This window comes from Monodelphis domestica, chromosome 4 (genome assembly GCF_027887165.1).
Source record: "Monodelphis domestica isolate mMonDom1 chromosome 4, mMonDom1.pri, whole genome shotgun sequence".
Lineage (NCBI taxonomy): Eukaryota > Metazoa > Chordata > Mammalia > Didelphimorphia > Didelphidae > Monodelphis > Monodelphis domestica.
In genome coordinates, this window is record NC_077230.1 from 351,859,932 (window position 1) to 351,881,427 (window position 21,496).

General features: G+C 36.4%; 1 protein-coding gene across 1 annotated transcript; it reads left to right on the forward strand.

Annotated features, from left to right (window-relative positions):
- The first annotated feature begins 12,872 nt into the window (after window positions 1–12,872).
- LOC100618376 (olfactory receptor 51F1-like) lies at window positions 12,873–13,930 on the forward strand. Its single transcript, XM_007491130.2, has one exon. It carries the CDS (start codon window positions 12,965–12,967, stop codon window positions 13,928–13,930), a length of 966 nt encoding a protein of 321 aa, XP_007491192.2. The 5' UTR covers window positions 12,873–12,964.
- The last annotated feature ends 7,566 nt before the right edge of the window (window positions 13,931–21,496 follow it).

The window sequence follows — 21,496 nt, forward strand, 5'->3', positions numbered from 1 at the left end:
AGCCTATCTAGTTACCAATCCCTCATTCAACAGAAAAGATCCAGACTAACCATCTGTCTCATAGTGGTTGGATAGAGACTTTTTTTTTCCTTTAGGGAAGATAATAGCTTAGCCTTCTTAAGACTTCTTCAAAGCTATATCTCTGTGCCAAGAAATACAATCATCTTGAACCTATAAAGATACTAAGATTGTCTTGGACTTAGTCCCTAGACTTGAGCTTCAAACCTCTGAAGAAACTATAGGAGGAAATATAGTTCAGGGTCCTGTTCCCTCTTTCCTAAGCTATTATATCAAACCCTTTATCTAATAAAAAGATATTTTAACTAATTGAGAAATCAGATATCTTCAGTGTAGTAAAGGGGATCATAGATACAATCAACTAAAGAAGAAAATAGTGGTAGTCTCTCGGTGGCCGAGAATGACAATTGTCTTTGTGCATTATCATCTATTGATGTACCCTCATATGGCTTTGAAGTCCAAAGATTGAGGCGCAAAGTTTGTGGCACATGAGGCATGAGACGCCAGTTGTTACAGGTGCAGTTGTGGCCTGGTGTCGGCGTTCATGCGCAGCGGCAAGACATCGATGTCGTTCATCTTCAAAGGTGGTGGTGGCATGGTTAATGTGGGTTCGCCAGCTGCTTCTGTCAGAGGCAGTGAGTTCTAGTTGCAGGGAGTTCTAGGAGCAGAGATTGAAGGGGATTTTTCTCTTACCCTTCAACTCTGGTCAGATCCAACTCCATTTCTCTAGACAGATCTGCCAAGGAAGAAAGTGGTGTTCCTCTTTATCTGTTCCCTTCTTCTCACGTACCTGTCAAACTTTTTTTTTCCTGATCCCCTGCTAGCACACTATCTTTGATTTTTTTAAATCTCAGATTTTCCTATATACTTACCTTTGCCAGAAATCAAGATCTTTCAATTCGATAGAGACAAGGTAAAATGAACCCCATTTTTTCTAAGTAAGATAAAGGAGAAAAATGAGTAAAATAAGCCCAAAGCTTACATAGTAAAGTAAAAAACCCACAGCAAGATGGAGTGAGAGGGTTCTCCCACTGAACACACCCTGAAAGCTAGGCAGAGAGAGTTGATTTTTATAGGATAATGGGGAAGCTGTGACAAGGAAATCACTTTAAAAGACTGATATATATTAATTTAAGGTCGCCAAGGAATTCAGCTATGTAATTCTTAAATGAAAACTCAAGTCAGCAGTCAACCTTTTCATGGAGTTTTTATTTACAAACAGGAGGAAGAAAGGTATTAGAGAGAGAGAGAGAGAGAGAGAGAGAGAGAGAGAGAGAGAGAGAGAGAGAGAGAGAGAGAGAGAAAGGGGAGAGAAGGGAATAGGGCTTAAATACCCCCTCTGTTTAGGCTGGGCCAAAAGGCCCAAGCCCTTAGATAGCTGAGGCAAAGAAAAGAGATCAGTCCCTATCACTCACGTGACCAAAATGGAGAAACAGTCTCAGGGGCCTCCACCTCCAGCCTCCTTCAGAGCAAGCCCTCCTCCCAGACCTCTCCAGGAGCTCTCCCTCCAGGACCTCTCTCCTCTCAGACTCCTTCAGAGCAAAACTTCTCAGAACACAACCTCTCAGAGCAAAACCTCTTGACCTCCACCAGTCCTCAGACTCCTCTATCTTTAAGGAAGCCATCTAAGTTCCCTCCCCTCAGTTCTCACGTCTACCAATCACTGTCCATGTCTTCCCTGTGCCAATGGTGGCTCTAGTTTAACCCAGGACCACCCAGAGGTCTGCCCCTTTGCACATGTCTGTTGAAGGTCATATTCTCAAATAATTAAATCTTGATCCTTGCTGCAGCCCTTCCTAAATCCTTTTACTCTGAGTAGGGTGGAGATTGTAGTTTCAAGACCTGGTTCTATCATTCCAAGTATCTCTATTGTATCAATTTTAAAATCAATCATGACTCAAAGAACTTCCTGTTCTATGCTTAAGCTTAGGTCAAAGCCCTTTCCATTGTTTAGCAAAAGGTTTCTGTCCTAAAGTAGTCTTAGGTAGGGAGGAGAAGGATCCTCCCATGCCAAGGTGTTTCGCATTCCAATAAAGTTCTTACTATCAGTAGGAAATTTTTTCCAGTATGAGATTTCCCAATGGGGAAATTTCCAACATTCATAAGTCTAAGAAATTTTATGGTTTACAAAGCAGAAATAAAACTACACACAATGGAGTACTGGCTGACAACCACCTCCCCTTACTTACTGAACCAGGTACTAAGCCTGGGTATAGGATAACTTCAGGATCCTGGAACATGGGCTATACCAACAAAAGAGCAGCTCAGAACCATATATTGAAGTCCCAGGACTTGCCACACTGAGATCTGGAAGTCCATAGTGCTGGGCCCCTTCAAACATGCACTGCTGTTGTGAAGACCTAGCTCTAGGACAAAATAGCTCACAGTGCCAAATCCTGCAAGTCAGCAGCAGAGAAGACAGAAGCAGCAAGTAGCTTTCAGAATTCCTAGTTCACAGGCAAAAAAAGGCTTGGAAAATAAAAAATAGAAAATAAACATTTAACTCTAGAAAAATTTTGGAGGACAAGGAGAAAAGCACACAACCAACAGGGCCTAGTGAGAGCCAAGTAACAACATGCATAACATCAAAACAAAAATAGCCAAAATAAATCCAAAAATTGATCTCAATCTGTGGAAGAAGTCAAAAAGGAAATTGAAAATCAAACAGGTCAAAGAAAAATGGGAAAAAGGAAAAAAAGTAATGCAAAAAGAAAATGAGAGCTTAAAATATTGGTCACCTAGAAAATGAGGTATTCTTGAACAAGAGGAAAAAAATAGACAATGAAAGAATCTATAAATCACCCCTTACATTAAATCACCAAAAGACAGTCACCAGGAATGTCATATCCAAATTCAAGAGTTTATAGGTGAAGGAGAAAATACTTCAAGCAGTCAGAAAGAGAAAATTCAGTTATCAAGGAGCCCCAGTCAGGATTACATAGGATCTGGCATCTTCCACAATAAAGGATTGCAATGCTTGAAATATTATATTCAGGAAGGCAAGAGAATATGGTCTACAACTAAGAATCATCTACCCATCGAAACTGACTATATACTTTTAGGTGAAAGTATGGGAATTTAATAAAATAGAAGACTTCAAAGCTTTCCTAAAGAAAAGACCAGAATTAAATGGAAAATTTGATGTCCAAATACAAAATTCAAGAGAATCATAGGAAGGGCACGGAACAACACATATGTTAGATAAAAATGTTTGTTTCTTCTGTGGACCATGTCCTACACAAAATTTAAATGGCAGAAGGATTCACTATGGATGATCACTTGTTCCAGATGCTCTTAGATGCAAAAGACATTGTGCTAATTACATGAAGACCCCAAATAATAGAAGAATTATGCAATAAAATGTGTGATTATTTGAGAGAAAACAATTTAACTAGTCATTTACATATACATATAAACCACAAAAATAATATCTATGATTGAATTGTGACATATAGTTGGATGTCTGAGTTGCTCCAGTATGCTGGAAATTCTTAATATACACTTTGTCTCCTGGAGTCAGGTCTTGAAGTGAAAAGTCTAGTGGTCCGGCTTGTCCTGCAGTTCTGGATTCATGGAGTTCATGCAGTTTATGCTGTAATTCCTGTATATAGGAAGCAATAATAGTATCTCCCCCTAATTGTGATGTATATGCCAGGGAGAAAGGCTTAGCCTGTATAGGCGGATGTCCAAAAAGTATCTTAAATTGTGAGATATGTAAGTCTCCTCTAGGCCTGCTTCTTAGATAAAATAGGGTCAGAGGGAGAATTTCAGGCCATTTTAAATGGGTCTCAGTGCATAATTTGCCAATCGTAGTTTTAAGTTCTTTATTCATCCTTTCAACTTGACCTGAGTTCTGGGGATGATATGGAACATGGAATTTGGAATTTGGAAGTTATCCCCAAGCAAGAATATATTTGGTTTAAGACAGAATCAGTAAAATGACTTCCTCTATCTGAATCAATATGTGCTAGCAAGCCAAAGTGAGGAATAATTTCTTTTAAAAGCACCTTATCAACAAAAGCTTCTGTGGCTTGGGTCACAGAAAGTGCTTCTGGCCATCTGGTCAGTTGATCTACAATGACCAGACAAAATGTATGAGGTCCAGCCTTTGGCATTGTTATGAAATCTACCTGTAGGTGCTGAAAAGGTGTATAAGCCAGAGGACGCCCACCAAAAGCTTTGCCACGAAAGGCGTGTTGGTTATATGCCTGGCAGGTAGATCAGTGTGAACACACTTTAGAAGGTATGCTAGTTATACTGGGGGCTATTCATACTCTCTTAACAGAGTCCAGGATGCCCTGGGTAACAAAGTGACCATTTTTGTGAACAGATTGGAAAATTTGGTGATAGAAACTTCTAGGGAGCAGGGCTTTCCCTTCAGATGTCACCAATACTCCATTAATCTGTTTTGCTTTAAATTTTTGTTTCCATTTTTCTACCTCCTTTTCATTATAGGAAAGTGATAAATTTGAATCATCAGTGGTTGTTAATGTTAAAATTAATCCAGGCCCTTCTATGGCGGTTAGCTTTGCAGCAGTATCTGCTCAGTTATTTCCCCTAGAGACAGGGTCAGAGTCACCTGTATGGCAGAGCAATGAACTAAGCTAGGGCTTTAGGCAGTTTGAGAGCAGAAAGAACTTCATTAATAATTTCTGCATTAGCTATGGATTTTCCAGCTCAGGTTAAAAATCCTTGTTGGAGCATCCTGACTGAGTGACAAATGATAAAAGCATATCTAGAATCCATATGAGTTGTTGCCTTTTTACCCTTGGCAATTATACAGGCATGTTTCAGATCTATGAGTTCTGCTCCTAGAGCACTGATATTAGCGGGCAGCAAAGCTGACCACTCAGTGGTAAATTCTGTGACTACAGCAGCTCCAGTGTAGAGTATGCCATCTCTCATAAAGAAGAACCATCAGTAAATAAGACCAGATCTGAGTTGTTTAAGGGAGTGTCCAAGAGATCATCTCGAGGCTTTTCTGTCATGGACACTAGTCTTTTACAACTATGTAATGGTTCTCCTGAAGTTGGTAAATCTGGAAGCAAGGTGGCAGGGTTAAGAGTTGAACAGCTCTTCAAGGTGATGTTTTCATTGTTTAACAATTTTATTTAGTACCTTGTTATTCACTGATCAGAGAATGCTTGTGTTCTATGTCTTAGCAACAGTGCTTCTACCTCATGTGGTCACATAATTATCACTTCTGTATTTGTTATTAAACTGCATATTCCTTCCTATAATCTCGAGAAAAGCTCTACACTCTACCTTATTGTGGCCCTTTTCCCCACAGATATTGCAGGTAATAGATTGATAATCAGATTTCTGGAGAGGGGCAAGTGTCATTGGTTCATTATCATGCCCACTTTCTAGTTTAGCTATCTTTTCTTTTAAACATCTCATTTCTTTCTTCATTTCCTCCATGGCATCATTATTTTCTTCCTCTTCTTTGTTTCCTTTTAAAACATATTTAGCTGTTTTTCGCAATTCTTCAAAATTCATCTCTGTCCATCTTGGACAATGTGTTCTAAAATAATCCTTAATCACTTTGTAAGAGTTATTGACAAAGATCCTTCTAACTTGTCTTAAGCTATTCTCTTTAGTTAGGTCAAAATCCAGGTATCTGTCCCCAAACTCGATTATTCTATCCATGAATCTGGAGGGTGATTCTTCCTCAGTTTGTTTAATTTTTTCAAGTTCAATCCACTTATCTGTACTGTCTGCACATTCCCTCATTGCTGTTAGGATGGCCTCTCTACAACAGTATAGTTGTAGATAATCCTCAGGATTGTTATAGTCCCATTCGGGATCCTGAGATGGCCAATGTGCTGCATTACACCCTCAGGTTTTGTTGACATGAGCAATTATTTTATTTTTCTCACGTTTAGTTAAAAAAGCCTATAACAAGTTCTCAATGTCCTTATAAAATGGATTATACTGAAAAAATATGTCTCCCATCTTTTTTGTTACTAGAAAGGGATCTTGTTCATATGTGGGGATATTTTGTATAAATTCATTTATTTCTTGGGGAGTAAATGGTATCCTGTGTCTTAAAGTCACCACATCCCCATTCTGTCCTATTTCAGGTACTTCTCTTAGAGGAAACAGGCCTCTTGTTGAATTTTGTACCTGTGGGTCAGTTTGACTAGGACAAGTTTCTCTAGGAGGACAAGATCTCCTTTGGGCTGGAATTTGGTTTTCTGTAGGAGAGGGAAAATGAGAAACTGGGATTGCAGGGAAAGGGTTTTGGGGATTCAATTCAGTCCAAATTTGCACTACACGAGAGAAGCAGTCTGCTAACTGAGCTATAGAGAAGGTGTTTTCCATGTCTATTTCACAGAAGGAAATTTCCTCATTCAAAGTTTCTGAAAGGTTCTGTTTTTGGTAGGGCGGATCTTTGCCAATTAATCCTGTAAGAAACATTTTAAGTTTTCAAATTGGGCTTGCATGTTCTCTTGCATCTTTATTATGTCCTCAATTTTTTGAGTTTTTTTCTGAATTTCAGCTTCAATTAATTTTTTTATGTTAGCATCTTTAAACACAGTGCTGAGGAGTACAAAAATGGCATTACCTATTAATATAAAAAATTGGAGGTATGCTGTATTCCTCAATGTCCCTACTTCTTCAACTTCTATATAAATGCCAAAGAATGTAGTATTCATATATATATATATATATATATATACATATATATATATTGTAATAATTATTCTAACGGTCTTCACAAAATATGTGGGGAGCAGGACAAAGCAAAAACTTTCTACAGGTTTTTTCCACTCCTAATCTAGGCAGTTGTTCCCTAAGGGAAAGGAGATTTAGAAACAGCTCTCCCAGCCAGGACCTTAGGGCCCTGTTGCTAAGATTTAAAACAGCTGTGTTCTATCTAATTTAAGGAGAGAGGGAGAAAAGAAAAAAAATATCCAAATTTACTTACCTGTATAGCTGATCAAATTAAGCTATTAAAAATAGTCACAGTAAGAAAAGGTTTAGGAAAGTTAAGAAGATTGAGGGTATTTCATCACACAGACACAGTCATCAAACTGTGATATTGAAATCACTTTAAAATACCCCAAAGAGATAATGGAGAAAAAGACTTGTACAAGAATATTCATAGCTGAGCTCTTTGTGGTAGCCAAAAATTGGCAAATGAGAGGATGCCCTTCAATTGGAGAATGGCTGAACAAATTGTGGTATATGTTGGTGATGGAATATTATTGTGCTAAAAGGAATAATAAAGTGGAGGAATTCCATGGAGACTGGAACAACCTCCAGGAAGTGATGCAGAGTGAGAGGAGCAGAACCAGGAGAACATTGTACACAGAGACTGACACATTGTGGTACAAGAGAACATAATGGACTTCTCCAGTAATGGCTTTACAATGTCCCTGAACAACCTGCAGCGATCTACGAGAAAAAAAAAAAACAACTATCCTCAAGCAGAGGACAAACTGAGGGAGTAAAAAAAACAAGGAAAAGCAAATGCTTGACTAAAAAAAACAAGGAAAAGCAACTGCTTGACTATAGAAGTTGAGGGGACATGATCGAGGAGAGACGCTAAATGAGAGCCCTAATGCAAATACCAACAGCAAGGAAATGGGTTCAGAGCAAGGACACATGTGATACCCAGACAAATCACGAGTTGGCTAGGGAAGTGGTGGGGGGTTTTGGGGGGAGGAAAAGAAAATGATCTGTTTCCAATGAACAATGAATGAAAATGACCAAATAAAATAATGTTTGAAATCCCTTTAAAAGACTGATATATATTAATTTAAGGTTGCCAAGGAATTCAGTCATGTAATTCCTAAATAAAACACTCACTCATCAGCTGCTAAATTTTTTTATGGTGTTTTTATTACAATAGGAGGAAGAAACTATTAGAGGGAGAGAGAGAGGGAGAGACAGAGAGAGAGAGAGAGATAGAGACAGAGAGAGAGACAAGGAGACAGAAAGAGACAGAGAGAGAGAGAGACAGAGGCAGAGAGTGAGAGAAGGAAAAAGGGAGAGAAGGAAAGAAGTTTAACTCAGAACTACTCTGTCTCAGGCTGAGCCAAAGTGGGCCTTAAGGCCTTGATTAGCCAAGGCAGGGAAAGGAATCAGTCCTTATCACTCACGTGACCAATCTGAAGGAAAGCAGTCTGTGGGGCTCCTCCAAACTCAAGCACCAGCCTCGAACTGACTCTAGCCCTCCTCACAGAAAGTCCCAAGCACTTCAGAAGCTGTTCTCTACCTCACTTCCTATGTCTCACATGTGCCAATGGTGGCTCCAGTTTGACCCAAGACTGCCCAGAGGTCTGTCCTTTTTTTGCACATGTATGTTGAAGGCCATATTCTCAAATAATTAAATCTTGAGTTTGTTGCAGCCCTTCCTAATCTTGTTACACTGAGTAGGGTGGAGAATGTAGTTTCCAAGACCTAATTCTATTATTCCAAGTATCTCTATTGTTATTGATCAGGAAATAGCTAAATCTGATCTTCTAAAGAATGGTCTGAATAGGGTGGAGTAGTTTTAAAATTCACACACTCAACACAACAGCTCTTCCAAATCTGTTCATTCCTCCTCAAACTCCCTAACACCATCCCCTAAGCCTCTGAAGTGAGAAATTTCACTTAGAGTTTTCATGTTTTACAAAAAACAAAAAAACAAAAAAAACTTGTGACCATTAGCCAAGAGATCTCCCTCTTCTCCTCTCCTTTCCATCTCACATCAACCTCATGTCTTCCATCACTATTTCTTCTTTTACTCTTATCTCACTTATTGAGACAGCCTCTCTCTTTGTCAAGGCAAAGCACAAGCATGATACCATTCCATCCACAACTCTTCAACAGTTTTCTCTATCTTCTCCATTCTCTCACTTATATTTATTCTCTCCTTGTCTACCTTCTCTTGTACCCCAAAACATGCCATTGTTTTCTCCATCTTGAAAAAAAAAACTTATTTGACCATTTTGTTGTTTAATTGTTTCAGTTTTGTCTGATCTTTCTGATCCCATTTTGGAGTTTTTCTTGGAAAAGATCCTGGAGTGATTTACCATTTCCTTCTCCTGTTTGTTTTTAAGAGGAAGAATTGAAGCAAACAGGGTTAAGTGTCTTGCCCATGGTCACAAAGATAGGAAGTCTCTGAGGCCAGATTTGAACTCATCAAGATGAGTCTTCCTAATTCCAAGCTCAGCACTCTATCCCCTGGGCCTAACTTCCCTCACTTGATCTATACTTGATAGCTATTGTCCCATATTTATCCTGCCTTTTGTGAGTAAACTTGAAAATTCCACTTACAGTGGGTACCTCAGCTTCTTATCTTCTTTCTCCTTAACTCTCCACAGTGTAGCTTCCAATTTCACAATTTAATCAAAACTATTCTTTCCAAAGTTACTAATATTCTCCTCATTGTCAAACCAAAGTCCTTTTCTCATTCCTCATTCTTGACATTTCTGAAGACTTCGACAGTGTCAGTCACCTTTTCCTCCTCAATAATCACTCTCTCTAGGATTTTTGGACACAGATTTCTTCTGTTTTTCTATCTATTTTTCTGCTCAATCAATTTACAGCCTTTGCTGGATCATCATCCAAGACATGCCCTTTAAATGTGGGAAGCCACAGGGATCTATTCTAGTCCCTCTTCTTTCTCTATTCGATACTTTATCACTGGCAATCTCATAAACACCCACATAATCAATGATTTCTATGCTGATGGCTCTCAAATCTACTTTTCCAGCTTTAACTTCTCTCCTGAATACCAGTCTAACATCTCCAATTGCTATTCAATATAATGAAATGAATATCCAGCAGTCATCTTATCCTTAACATTCAAACAATGAACTCAATGTCTTTCCCCCATCATATTACCCATCAGATTTATGAATGGGTTAAGAATTTTCTCACCCAGATGCATTGCAGGGAATAAGTTGGCTCAAGGGATATTCTGTCAAGGGATAGTCACAGATAACAGAGAAATTTGTAACTCTTATTTTCTCCCTCCAACCTCTTCTCTCCAGAGGTTTCTACCACAAGGGCTTTGGTGAGCAGCAGGTAGACTCTCACCTGCCTTAGGATAAAGTTCCTCTCATTGGGGTTACTTTCAGTTCTTTTCTGCTGTGAAACTTTGCGGAGACAAAGTAAGATTTTTTTCTTCATGAAGAGTCCAGGTAAGTATCTGGCTTAGCTCTATAGGAGAGGAACAGTCATAGTGATAATGCTAACTCAATAGGCCAACTGCAGAGAAAGCCTATAGATACCTTCCCTGTATTCTGTCTGGATGTCAGAAAACAAAGGGGATATTTGAGAAAAATATGATTCATGGAGTATGGGTTGTAATATCAGATGACTCTTGACCCCCTTTGAACAACACAGATGAATCCCCACAGTAACCAATGTCCACTATATTTTTAAGTCTCACTTTCTGCTTTGTTATTGATATTAAACATCTGTTCTAAAGCAGAAGAGCCCTAAGGGCCAGGTAATTAGGGTTGTGACTTGCCAAGGGTCACAATCAGAGGAAGTATCTGAGACCAGATTTGATCTCAAGTCCTCCAGACTCCAGACCTGGTGCTCTATCCATTCTGCTATTTACTTGCCCCTGAAAGTCCACTTTACATTGCTAGCATAGTATCTGCAACAAATTATTGGCTTAAGAAATACTTTTTATTTAATTAAATCCAATTTCATGGTTTCTCTTAGAGGGGCCAGAAGAATTTTTTTATTGCTACTTCATTTTCTTCCAATAATCCTTTCAGCTAGTTAGTCTATCATGTTTATTTTAGAGAGAAGAAAACTAATGGTTTGAGGTGTAAAGTTACCTGCCCTCAGTCTGTCAGTGCTTAAGGACTGAAATTGAAATAAATCCTGTTTCTCTGTCTCTAAAGATTACAACTTCAACTATGACAAACTATGTATGTTTTCCTTCTTTCTTTTTGTGGGGAGAAGGAGGTGCTTTTTTGAATTCTCTAAAAGTCCTTAGCACTTAATTAATACTTGCTGATTGATGGATTGATTGCCTGTAAAATGTCCCATAAAACTGATCTCCATTGTGTAATCTGAGGGAAGAGATTGACTATCTTCTGTCAGGGTAGTGATCAACTGGCCTGTTATAGATTTCTACATTCCAAAAATTGTTGGGATTAACAGTGGAGAAACAACACCATTGCAGAATCAAGTAGTGAGTTTTTTCACTTCATATATTCAGTCTATCAAAAGGGAGGTCATTAAATACTTTCACTTGCCTCAGTTCAATGTGAAACTCTGAGCTTTTATGGATATTTAAGATGCCAATAATTTTATGCATCTTAAATTAATTGAACTTTTCATTTTTCTTTTATGTGTCACAGATCACCTTGAATAAACCATCATAAAAGCTTTTCAACAAGATGAAAGACTCGAATTTTGCTTCATGAAATAGTATTAAGCTACCCACTAGATGTAATATTTGCCTTTAAATTTTTATTCCCTCCTTCTTTCCTTCCTTCCTATCTTCTTTCATCTCTTCCATTCTTCCCTTCATCCTTCATTTCATTTCTTTTTCTTTCTTCCTTCTTCATTCCTTTCTTCCTTTCTTTCTTCCTTTCTTTCTTCCTCCCTTTCTTCCTTTCTTCCTCCCTTTCTTTCTTTCTTTCTTTCTTTCTTTCTTTCTTTCTTTCTTTCAACATTGAAGAGTTTAATCAGAACACTTAGCCTATTTTTTTGATGACTCTAAAGTAGCATTCCTGTACTGGGTTGTCATATATATATATATGTGTATATATATGTGTGTGTGTGTAGCCTGAATTCCCTTACATTGACTAACTCTTAAATTCTTGTGTACTTTCTTTTTAACTCTTATTTTATTTCAATATCATTAGTTGATTGTCAGTTGTCATAATCTCTTTAGGCCTTATTATCCCATCTAGAGCCACACATCATTTTTCCCTTCCATATTGCAACATTTTAGTTATCTGAAAACTGTTTTTTATGAGCCCCCTCCTATAATCCCAACCTAGTTTTCCCTTCGCCAGTTTCAATACTCCTGGTTGCACTAGTATTCATTAGATATCATGATTTCCTAACCTCATATTATCCTGGCTGCTCTTCCTTAGAAACTGTCTAGTTTGTATTATGCCCCTATTAAAATGTGTTTTCCAAAGCCAGGTAGAATATTCAATAATTTTTTTTTAGGAACAACAGATAGGCAGTGTGCTATAAATATAAACAAATAGTCTTTGAATCAAGAAAAAACTTGGTTTCTAGTCCTTTTTTGGAAACAAATTGGCTATGGTGTTAAAAGCACGTTATTTCTTTTTCAATGTCCCAGAAAAACTGTTCATGAATATATTATGAAATAAATATCTCATCTGTATGGGTGGGATGAGTTTTCATATTCAGAGAACCTAATCTACAATGAAATCAAAAGTAATTGAAAACACAGAAATCCCTAAATCTGTTTTGTAAAGAATAATAATTTTCATAATCATTTTAGGGGACCATCATATTGAGGAATACCATATGTATCATAGTAGAGAAGTCCTCCTTGGTCTTTTCTCCTCATGCTTCTGATACTTCTATCTGGAGTTAAGCAGAATAAATCTTTCTCTTTAATGAAATGACCTCCCTTTAAATATTTGAAGACAGTTTGGTTCATTTCCTCAGTCATTTTATTTCCCATCTTAAAATTACCTTAGTTTTTTTAACTTTTCCACTTATGACCCAAATCTTCACAATTTTCAACCCTTGTTTCCATTTTCTGGCTCCTTCATTACCATAATCACAGCTATACCCAAGTGACAATATTCATTAACATGCTTTCTGACTCTTTTATTCTGTCAGTTGAATTGGAGTATGAAGATAAACCCATTTCTATGGAGAAGGCAGAAGGTAATAGCATAGTACTATACTTTGTGGGATCATCTGGGTTTTGCCATGAAGTATCTCTATGTTCCTACCATTCTCTGTACTATTGCAGGTTGGGATCTTTTCCATTTGAATGATGCCTCCTCAACCCATCATGTTGCTTTTGCCAAATAATACAATCATATCTTTGACATTTAAGCTAACAGTCATTCCTGGCCTGGAAGCTGCCCACATATGGGTTTCTATACTCTTTTACTTCCTCTATGCCATTGCCATCTCTGGGAATAGCATGATCTTGTTTGTCATCCTCACCAATCAAAGCCTTCATGAACCCATGTACTATTTGCTCTTCATGCTATCAGCCACCGACATGTGCCTGTCCCTCTCCACTATGCCCACTACTCTAGGTGTCCTCTGTTTTAATATACAAGAAATTGGTTGGAATGCTTGTATTAGCCAAATGTTCTTCATTCATTTCCTTACTGTCATGGAGTCATCAGTGCTCTTGGCCATGGCCTTTGATCGCTATATTGCTATATGTAACCCATTGAGATACACCACCATCCTCACTCCAACCAAGATTATCCATATTGGAATGATTATAATGGCAAGAGGGACTATACTCATGACTCCTCTCCTTGTTCTTCTTAAGCGTCTTTCTTTCTGCAGGGATAATATTCTCTCTCACTCCTACTGTTACCATCCTGATGTGATCAAATGTTCCTGCTCTGATATCAGGGTCAACAGCCTCTATGGTCTTATTGCTCTCCTTTTTTCCTTTGGTCTGGATGCTCCTTTGATTGGTATCTCCTATGTGTTGATCCTTCATTCTGTGTTCAACATTGCATCCCCAGAGGAACGATACAAAGCATTTAGCACCTGCATCTCCCATATTGGTGCTGTGGCTATTTTCTACATTCCCCTCATTGGACTCTCTGCTGTTCATAGGTGGGGAAAGAAGGCACCTCCATTTGTTCACACTTTGATGTCTAATGCTTTCCTCATTCTTCCCCCTGTGCTAAACCCAATTATCTATAGTGTGAAGACCAAACAGATTCGAAGGGCTATCCTAAAGGTTTTTCTGAAGAAAAGATATTGAAACATAAACAGCATAATTTTAAATGAACTCCTATGAGGAAAAGGACAAATATGAAATAATTTGAGTGGTGACTAGTGGCCTTTTGCAAATGAGTCACTTAAATTCTCTCCTTCTAAAATCCAAAATGAATCTAACAAAAAAAATAAATTAGAAATAAGTAATGGAAATAAATGAAACTTTAGAAAAGTTAGATTTAATATGTATCTGTAGAAAATTGAATAGGAATAAAAAGGAACATGCCTTATTTTCAGTAGCACATGGCACATATACAAAAATTGACCTTGTACTAGGACATAAAAACTTCACAACCAAATATATAAAACCAGAAATAATAAATGCAATCATTTCCAGATCATAATGCAATTAAAATTATAATCAGTAAGGTTTCATGGAGAGGCAAATGAAATACTAATTGGAAAATAAATAATCTAATTGTTCAATATGATGGTTGAAAGAACAAATCATAGAAACAATAACTGATTTCATTGAAAATAATGACAATGAGCAGAAAACATATAAAAATTTATGTGAGAGCCAAAACAGTACTTAGGGGAAAAATTATATAGTTGAGCATTTATTTTTATCAATATCAATAAAATAAAGAAAAAGCATATCAGTGAATTGGGTCTACAAATAAAAACACCAAGGAAAGAACAAGTTTAAAATTCTCCAATAAATGCTAAATTGAAAATCTTAAATATCACATAATTTAAAAAGAAAATAATTAAATAGAAAGTAAAAGACATATTGAACTAATAAATAAGACTAGGACCTTGTCCTTTGGAGAAAAAATATATGATTGTTTAATTTAATTTAAATTTAAATATTAATTTAATTTAATTAAAAAAAAGAAATAAGAGAATCAAATTAGCAACATCAAAAATGAAAAGTATGATTTCATCTCTAATAAAGAGGAAATTGAAGCAATCATTAGGAGTTATTTTGCCCAATACACAGTATATGACAAAAAATCTGATAATCTAGGTGAAATAGATGAACATATACAAAACATTAACTGCCTAGATTAGAAAAAGAAGAAATAGAATCATTAAATAATCCCATATCTGAAAAAGAAATTATACAAGCCATCAATAGGACTAGAAGAATTCACAAGTGAATTCTATCAAATATTTAGAAAATAATTAATCCCAACACTATACAATCTATTTGGCAAAATAAACCAAAATGGAGTCGTACTAAATTCTTTTCATGACACAAATATAGTACTGTTACCTAAGCCAGTAAGATCAAAAACAGAGTAAAAATTATGAACCAATTTCTTTAATGAACACTGATGCAAAAATCTTTTAAAAAATACTAGTTAGGAAAATACAGTAATATGTTGCATGGGTTATTCACTATGGCAAGGTGGGATTTATACCAGGAATGCAAGGCTGGTTTAATATTAGGAAAATCATCAGCATACGTGACTATATAAATAATTGAAACTATCAGAAATAGTATGATTATCTCAATAGATGCAGAAAAAGCCGTTGACAAAATGTAACACATTCCTATTTTTAAAAAACCATCTAGAAAGCATAAGATTAAAAGGGCATTTCCTTAAAATAATAAATAGTATTTATTAAACATTATCAACAAATATCATCTACAATGGGGATAATTTAGGTGACCTCCCAATAAGATCAGGAATGAAGCAAGGATGCCCATTATCACCACTATTACATAATATTGTACTAGAAAAGCTAGCTATGACAATTAGAGATGAAAAAGAAAATGAAGGAAGTAAAGTAGGCAATGAGTAAACTAAACTATCACTCTTCGCAGATGCTCTGATGGTATGCTTAGAGACACCTAGAAAAATCAACTAAAAAACTAGTTGAAATAATTAATAACTTTAATAAAGTTTCAGGATACAAAATAAACCCACATGAATCATTAGCATTTATACATACATATATATATATATATATCCAACAAAGCTCGGTAGCAAAAGTTAATAGAATAAACTCCATTACAAATCACTTTAAATAATATAAAATATTTGGGAATGTATTTGCCAAGAGATATTCAGGAATTATATAAACACCATTATAAAACATTTTTCACACATATAAAGTTAGATCTGAACAATTGGAAAAAACATTAATTGATAGCTGCCCAAGCTAATGTAATAAAAATGAGAATATTACTTAAATTATTTTACTTATTCATTGTTATACCAGTTGAACTACCAAAAAACTATTTTATACTACTAGAAAAATGATAACAAAATTCATTTGGAAGATCAAAAGATCAAGAGTATCAAGGGAACTATTGAAAAAATGTGAAATATGGTGGCAGAGTGCTACCAGATCTTAAACTATACTATGAACCAACAATCATCAAATCAATCTGGTACTGGTCAAGAAATAAAAGGGTGGATCATTGGAATAGATTAAGTGTAAATTACCTCAACAATCTAGTTTTTGATATATCCAAAGATTCTAGCTTTTGGGATAAGAACTCACCATTTGACAAAAAACTAATTGGAAAACTGGAAAACAATCGGGGGGGAAATAGGTTTAGATCAATATCTCATACTCTATACCAGTGATGGGAAACCTTTTAGAGAGACAGGTAATGTCCTCAGGTGTTCTTGGAGAAGGGAAGGGGAGAAGCCTGACTTCATGTCCCTCTGACTTTCTAGTACTAAACTCTGGTGAACTTTGTACTGGGAGGATGGTGGGCATGCCCACAGAGAGTGCTCTGAGTGCCCTTTCTGGCATGCTTGCCACATGGCCCTATGCCCTAACATATGGTAAAAATGAGTGTATCATGTAAACATAGAGAGTGATATTAGAAGTAAATTAGGGAAACATAGAATAGTTTACCAGTCAGATCTATGGAGAAAGGAAGAACTGATGACCCAACAAGGGATAGAGAACATTACAAGATGTAAAATAAATAATTTTGATTTTATTAAATTAAAAGAGGTTTATGCAAGTAAAAGAAATGCAGCTAAGATTAGAAGGAAAGCATCAAACTCTGTGGGAAAAATATGTTAAATTTCTCTTCCAAAGTTCTCATTGCTCAAATACATGAAGAACTAAGTCAAATTTATGAGAATCCAAGTCATTTCCCACTAATGGTCATGGTAATGATAATTGGTCAAAGGATATGAATAGGTAGTTTTCAGATGAAGAAATAAAACTATTGGGGGCATATTGGTAGCTCAGTGGATTGAGAGTCTGGCCTAGATATGGGAGGTCCTAGGTTCAAATTTGACTTCAGACACTTCCCATCTGTGTGACCCTGAGGAAGTCACTTGACCCCCATTGCCTAGGCCTTACCACTCTTCTGCCTTGCAACCAATACACAGTATTGTTTCCAAGAAAGAAGTTAAAGGTTTTTAAAAAATGGTTAAAGGATATGAATAGTCAGTTTTCAGATGAAGAAATCAAATTTATCAGTAATTATAGGGAAAATGTTCTAAATCCCTCTTTATTAGAGAAATTATAATTAAAACAACTCAGAGGTAACACCTTTCAGATTGGTTAACATAACAGTAAAGGCAAATGATAAGAGTAGGAGGAAATGTGATAAAATTGGGACATTAATGCATTGTGGGTGGAGTTGTGAATTGATTCAACCATTCTGGAGGACAATTTGGAATTATGCCTAAAGGGCTATTAAAAAAAAAGCTTACCTTTAGATCTAGTATTACCACTACTGGGTCTGTATCCCAAAGAGATTTAAAAACAATGGAAAAGAACCTGTTCATACAAAAATATTTTAGCTGCACTTTTTGTGGTGACAGAATTGGAAATTAAAAGGATGTCCCTCATTTGGAGAATGACTGAACAAATTTTGGAATATGATGGTGATGGAATACAATTCTGCTCTAAATAATGAGAAAAAGGATTCTTTCAGAAAGAACCAGAAAGATCTATGTGAATGCATGAATAGTGAAATAATTGAAATATTGTGGAACAATCAAATGTGAAAGACTTTGCTACTAACAGCAATCAATGATCCTGGATAATTCTGAGGGACTTATGACAAAGAATGCTGGCCACCTGCAGAGAAAGAACTGTAAGAGTAGTATTGCAGACAAAAACATATGATTTATCACCTGTATATTTGGGAATATGATGTGGGGTTTTCTTCTATATGATTATTCAATTACAAAAATGAATAATAAGCAAATATGCTTTAAATGATAATACATGTATGACCTAGAAAAAATTAAAATAAACATATTTTGAAATAAATTATATAGAGATATATATTTATCACAGTTCTTTTTGTAGTGCAAAGAATTGGAAACTAGGGGATGTCTATCAATTGGGTAATGAGTGAACAGATTATGATATATGATGGTGATGGAATAATGTTGTGCTATCTGATAAATAGGATGATTTCAGAAAAAGGTGGAGAGATTGACATGAACTGATATGAAGTGAAATAAACAGAACCAGGAAAACTTTGTACATAGTAATAGCAATACAGTCCAGTGATCAATTGAAAGACAGCTATTTTCAGCAATAAAATGATCTGTGACAATTGTAAAGACTTAGACAAAGAATACTATCCAACTCCAGAGAAAGAAATATTGGAGTCAGATGCAGATCAAAGCATTCTATATTTCACATTAGTTTATTTAGGGTTTATTTGGGGGATTAGATTTTATGTGAGTATTCTCTTACAATAACCTATATGGAAGTATAAGATATTTGTAAACCACATGAAGTTGCTTACCATCTCAGAGAGGGGAGAGGATAGGGAAGGAGCCAATTTAGATCTTATAATTTTGGAAAAGGTATTTTGAAAATTACTACATGTAATTGGGAAAATAAAAAAAAATTTGAATTTTTAAAAAAGTAAGGTTACCTCCTCAGTAACATTCTAATCTAAAAATGACTCTACTACTTGTATCAATTGCTTCTGTTTTTATACTTTAGGCCAAAAACTAATCTAATCTTTCCCTCACATTATGTCCTTAAAATATTAGATGAAAATTATTATGCCACCCAACCTGTGTTTTTCTCTAGGTTAAACATGGAGATTATTCCAACAGATCCCCATATATCATTGCCTCCAGAGAAGTCCTTCGCTACACTAATTAATCTACCCTCAACACATTTTAGTTTACTGTTCTCCTTCTTAACTGTTCAAACACATCAATTGTGACAAGGAAATCACTTTAAAAGACTGATATATATTAATTTAAGGTCGCCAAGGAATTCAGCTATGTAATTCCTTAATGAAAACTCAAGTCAGCCGTCAACCTTTTATGGAGTTTTAATTACAAACAGGAGGAAGAAAGGAATTAGAGATAGAGAGATAGAAGGAGAGAGAAAGGGGAGAGAAGGGAATAGGGCTTAAATACCCCTTCTGTTTAGGCTGGGCCAAAAGGCCCAAGCCCTTAGATAGCTGGGGCAATGAAAGGAGATCAGTCCCTATTACTCACGTGACCAAAAATGGAGAAACAGTCTCTGGGGCCCCCACCTTCAGCTTCCTTCAGCGCAAGCTTCTCAGAGCACACCGCAACCACTCCGACCAACTCCTCAACCCCCCTCGAGTATTCAGACCCCCCTATCCTTCCGGAAACCATCCAAGTTCCCTCCCCTCAGTCCTCACATCTACCAATCACCTGTCCATCAATTTCCCTGTGCCAATGGAGGCTCTAGCTTAACCCAGGACTGCCCAGAGGTCTGTGGCTTTGCACATGTCTGTTGAAGGTCATATTTTCAAATAATTAAATCTTTGATCCTTTGCTACAGCCCTTTATAAATCCTGTTAACCTGAGTAGGGTAGAGATTGGAATAATTAAATTTTGATCTAGGCTGCAGCCCTTACTCAATCCTGTTAGGACTGAATAGGGTGGAGATTGATTCCAAGTATCTCCATTGTATCAATTCTAAAATCAATCATGACTCAAAGAAATTCCTGTTCTATGCTTAAGCATAGGTCAAAGTCCTTTCCATTGTTCAGCAAAAGGTTTCTGTCCTAAAGTAATCTTAAGAAGGGAGGGGGAGGAACCTCCCATGCCAATGGGGTTCACATTCCAATAGACTATCAGTAAGAAATTTTCCAAGTATGAAATTTCCCAATGGTGAAATTTCCAACATTTATAAGTCTAAGGAATTTTAAGGTTTACACAATGAATACAGTTTATTCTATATCAAAGGTGATTATAGTTTAGGTTGAACTATATGGCTCCTTCCACTGTGGGATTCCATGATGGCATGAACTTCACCCCTTATTCTTTCTCATTTCAAATGAGTACATTTTAAATCCTCATTCATCTTGCTACCTCTCAAGGACAAATATACTTTGGGGTAAGATATTTGAAAGGAATAAAAGCTATCCCCAAACAGTAAGGAGTCATGAGAATCAATTTCAGCATACATACAGATACATAAGAGGTATTGAGTTTAAGCATGATTTCTTAGGAGTAATATGGTACTCAGAAAACCCTCAGGGTTCTATCTACTCCCTTGAATTCCAGAGTATCAACTTTTAACATTATCTCTCCTGCTGCCTGTACTGATTTAATTCAGATATGATTTGTACTAGATGATCACTGAGTTCGCTACCAGGTCTGAAATTCTGTATTCTTGTAGGATTATCTCTCCTCTGTTCATAACAGTCTAGGTTAAGCTCTGCTCCCCACAACTGAACTCCCCAAGCTAAACAAGCAACATGTCTCTCCTGGATCTAGATTCTTTTAGAATTAGTGTTCCTATTCTGTCCTTCCCTCTTTTATGCCCAGATGTTCAATCTCATATGGGCACTAAATCATTACAATCCTGAATCTCTATTTCAATTATTATAACAGCATTTTGGGAAAGATAGGTGGTTTAGTGGATTAAGATCCATTTCTATGGATAGGAGGTTCTTGGGTTCAAATATGGCCTTAAAATTGTCCTAGCTGATTGGCCCAGACTAAATCACTTAACCCAAATTGCCTAAGCCTTACCATTCTACTTTGGAACCAATACTTCCTATAGATTCTAAGACAGAAGGTAGACGTTCACATTTTTTTTTAAATTTTCTCAGAGGGTAGATCCTAAAAATATTAACTCTCCAGAAATCAGGAAAAAGCGAATAAAAATCTGTGGACTGTTGAGGAAATGTTCAAAAGTCCTCACAGTAAGATTTTCACATTTCAGTCATAGGAAAGAACTCTTGCTCATATCTTATTTTCTACTACGTTGATTTTTTAAATGAGTTTTTTTTTTTAGAAAAGCCTTATATAGATATATCATTTTGTTTGGAAAATTAAAAATCTTTTTATTGCCTTGTCATTTTCTTTGATCAATTAGGAAGCAAAAACATTTGCTCTAATCATTTTAAAAGGGCATCCCTTACCAGTACATTTACAATATTTTTCTCCCCCAGATGCATTGCATGGAATAAGTTGGCTCAAGGGATATTCTGACAAGGGATAGTCACAGATAACAGAGAAATTTGTAACTCTTATTTTCTCCCTCCAACCTCTTCTCTCCAGAGGTTTCTACCACAAGGGCTTTGGTGGGCATCAGGTAGACTCTCACCTGCCTTAGGATAAAGTTCCTCTCATTGGGGTTACTTTCAGTTCTTTTCTGCTGTGAAACTTTG

Excerpts from the sequence above, each read along its gene's own strand:
- LOC100618376 (XM_007491130.2), top strand. The coding sequence starts at position 12,965 with ATGATGCCTCCTCAACCCATCATGTTGCTTTTGCCAAATAATACAATC.